The sequence below is a fragment of the Triticum aestivum genome, chromosome 6A (assembly GCF_018294505.1).
Source record: "Triticum aestivum cultivar Chinese Spring chromosome 6A, IWGSC CS RefSeq v2.1, whole genome shotgun sequence".
Lineage (NCBI taxonomy): Eukaryota > Viridiplantae > Streptophyta > Magnoliopsida > Poales > Poaceae > Triticum > Triticum aestivum.
The window spans coordinates 59,907,719-59,911,125 of NC_057809.1; the positions used below are offsets into that span (position 1 = coordinate 59,907,719).

At 55.3% G+C, this 3,407-nt stretch overlaps 1 protein-coding gene across 1 annotated transcript; it reads left to right on the plus strand.

The window, feature by feature from the left end:
* The first annotated feature begins 1,992 nt into the window (after positions 1 to 1,992).
* LOC123130270 (pollen allergen Phl p 5.0101) lies at positions 1,993 to 3,176 on the plus strand. Its single transcript, XM_044550203.1, has one exon. It carries the CDS (start codon positions 2,030 to 2,032, stop codon positions 2,915 to 2,917), a length of 888 nt encoding a protein of 295 aa, XP_044406138.1. The 5' UTR covers positions 1,993 to 2,029; the 3' UTR covers positions 2,918 to 3,176.
* Positions 3,177 to 3,407: the final 231 nt, after the last annotated feature.

A 3,407-nucleotide genomic window follows, 5' to 3' on the forward strand; every position in this document is an offset into this window, starting at 1 on the left:
CTACCCATATCATCAATATCAATCAAGCAGGACGTAGGGTTTTACCTCCATTAAGAGGGCCCAAACCTGGGTAAAACATTGTGTCCCCTGCCTCCTATTACCATCCGGCCTAGACGCACAGTTTGGGACCCCCTACCCGAGATCCGCCGGTTTTGACACCGACGGGGTGGCTTATCATGGATGGGGACATGAGTACGTCCTCGGGCCCTGGAAGCGGGAGTGAGCGAGATCTCGAACACCTACGAGTCATACCGAGGTTCGAGGCTCTCCGTGGAAATAATAGCCCTAGTCCTGCTCTGCGGGGTCTCCACATGATGACTAATGTCAATAGGTGGCTACAAGGTTGCTCCTTGAGCTGTTTGGCTAGAGGAGGAAGAAGGGCAAAGCTAGCTCCTTTGCCTCTCTAGCTATGGGTGTGTGTATCTACGTGAGTGCAGAACACTTTGCATGGGTGAACCTCGGGGGTTTATATAGGCCTACTCCCAGAGGTACAATGGTAATCCGTTTAGGTGTAGGACCTGGATGTCAGTGTCTCTGGGCGCCAGGTTCTTCGCCGGCTGCTGGGACCTGCCGTCTGGTGGGTCCCGCCGGCTGCCGCAAACTCGGCCGATAGGTAAGGGCACGCCGTCTGCGGGCCATGCCGACTACCTTTTTCTGTAGCCTCACACTGGATGACGGAGGCCTTGTCGGGGGGCGCATGGCTACAGTCTCACCGCCTGGCGGGCGCTTACTGTAGCCACACTCCGTCTCATCAGATTAATGGCGCACAGACTCCGAGGAGAGGGAGGGCTGCCTGCTAGAGGTCGGCCCGCCCTCGAGGCCACCTGCTCGGGGTGCGCCGTCTTCTAATCGCTCGCGGACAGGTAGGGCCCGCCGCCTGCGGGCTGTACTGACCGCCCGTCGTGGGAGCATGGCCCTAGCTGACGTAGGTCACGTCATGGGTTGCGTGACTACAGTGCCGCGCTGGGCGAGGGGCGTCTGCCTGGTACGCCCGCACTGTGGCTACGTTCCTCCTGGATTCGGGGGTGGCAGGTGGTCCTGTAGCCACGCCACGTCTCGTCGTAATAAATGGGTGCAAACTTTGAGGTGACGCAGGTCCACCTGCTAGGTGTCGGCTCCCTGAGGCCGCCTTCTGAGAACACGCCGTCTTCTAGCAGCCGGCCTCCTGGACCAGCCGGCCCAGGGAGCCAGCCGTGCGTCCGGGAGGTGCAAGGGGCTTTACTAGCCCCGATGTCTTAAAATGCTATCGGGTGCTAATGAGGTTATCCGTGGTCAATCCCTCCAACACTACTGACTAATTTGAAAAATGACATGAGCCATAATGGTCACCATGCATGCCCCGTGTAGAGAGGATGTATTCTTTCCTTGTCCATGACTCGCTGTGGGTATTGCAACGAGGCTGAATATAAATAGTCTGACAGCACATATCCCGGTGACAATACGGACCGCGGTGATACCGAGCTACATGTATCCGGGCTGGCTTGTCTACTATAAGACTTAACAGGACTGCTAAATCTCAGCCGACGATGACTTAATGAAGCCTCGGTCAATCCTATATTCGTGAGCTCTTAGGTGGAGATCTGTGCAAACTGTTCTTTTATTTTTTTTATGTTGTGTCACTTCACTAACCAAGTCGACTAAGATCTAGCCACACCCAGGACTTATATATGGCAATCTTTTATTTCGTGTGCAATTATTATGTGCTTCACGCCCTCATTTCTAATCCTGGCTCGTGCCTTCACCCTCAATTAGGTGTAGCATTTTTGCCCCTAACATGGGATTAGTAAGAGGTTAGTGTAAAGGAGAGACCCGTAAGTATAGGATTTCCAGGGGAGGAGAGCGGAAGCCGGAAGGCAGAGCGGAAGGAGCATTGCTAATTTGGGCGCGTAAAGCTCTCCTGGCCTCCCACCATGACACCACACCGTACGTTCGCATGCATGTATGTATATATAGAGATAAGCGAGAGCCACGCCTCCTTCATCCTCACAACACAACACCATCTCTCCTCTCCTCTCCAAGAGCAGCAGCAATGGCGGCGGTGCAGAAGTACACGGTGGCGCTCTTCCTCGCCGTCGCCCTCGTGGCGGGGCCGGCCGTCTCCTACGCCGCCTACGCCCCCGGCGCCCCGGCCACACCCGCCGCCCCAGGGACCCAGCCCAAGGCGACGACTCCAGAGCAGAAGCTGATGGAGGATATCAACAATGGCTTCAAGGCGGCTGTGGCGGCCGCAGCCGGCGTCCCTGCGGCGGACAAGTACAAGACATTTGAGGCCACATTCAGCGCGGCCTCTAACAAGGCTTTCGCGGAGGTCCTCAAGGGCGCCGCCACCGGCCAGTACGCCGCCCAGTCCAGCTCAATGGCCAAACTCTCCAGCAGCCTCGAACTTTCCTACAAGCTCGCCTACGACAAAGCCCAGGGCGCCACCCCCGAGACCAAGTACGACGCCTACGTCGCCACCCTCACCGAGTCGCTCCGCGTCATCTCCGGCACCCTCGAGGTCCACTCCGTCAAGCCCGCCGAGGAGGAGGTCAAGGGGGTCCCCACCGGCGAGTTGAAGGCCATCGACCAGGTCGACGCCGCCTTCAGGAGCGCCGCCACCGCCGCCGACGCTGCCCCGGTCAACGACAAGTTCACCGTCTTCGAGTCCTCCTTCAACAAGGCCATCAAGGAGACCACGGGCGGCACATACGAGAGCTACAAGTTCATCCCCGCCCTCGAGGCCGCTGTCAAGCAGGCCTACGCCGCCACCGTCGCCGCCGCGCCGGAGGTAAAATTCACTGTCTTTCAGACCGCCCTGAGCAAGGCCATCAATGCCATGACCCAAGTCGAGAAGGATGCCAAGCCCGCTGCCGCAGCCACGGCCACCGCCACCGCTGGAGCCAGCGCGGGCGCCACTGCTGGTGGCTACAAAGCCTGAACTCGCCAACAATACACATCGAATCAATGAGCTTTATTAATCAAAGGTTTTGATTACAATCTTGCATTAGAAAATCGGCAAGGAAAGGGGGATGTAATTAAGCCACAGGCATCTATGCCTTGACTCGCTCGGCGAGCGAATTTTCCTGATGCTTCCTTCTTTGTATTCGTTTCATGCAGCGGCGAATCGACCGCGTGTGCATGCGCCTGTATAACAATGAAATATATCCTTATGAAATGTCATCATATTCCATATGGCATATAGTACTTCCTCCGTTCTTAATATAAAAGCGTTTTGAGTCCCATAATATAAGAGCGTTTTGACATTGTGTTAAAAGCAACCATATATTATGGGACGGAGGGAGTATATCGGAGCGAGTTTAATGATGTCAAGTTTTATTTGATTAAGTTTTGTTTCGAAATACTAGCATAAAGCATTTTTTCTTGCAACGAACTAGAAGCTTTATTCTATATATCTATATCTATATCTA

Bases quoted from the DNA above. Each gene is read 5' to 3' on its own strand.
- LOC123130270 (XM_044550203.1), top strand. From the start codon at position 2,030: ATGGCGGCGGTGCAGAAGTACACGGTGGCGCTCTTCCTCGCCGTCGCC.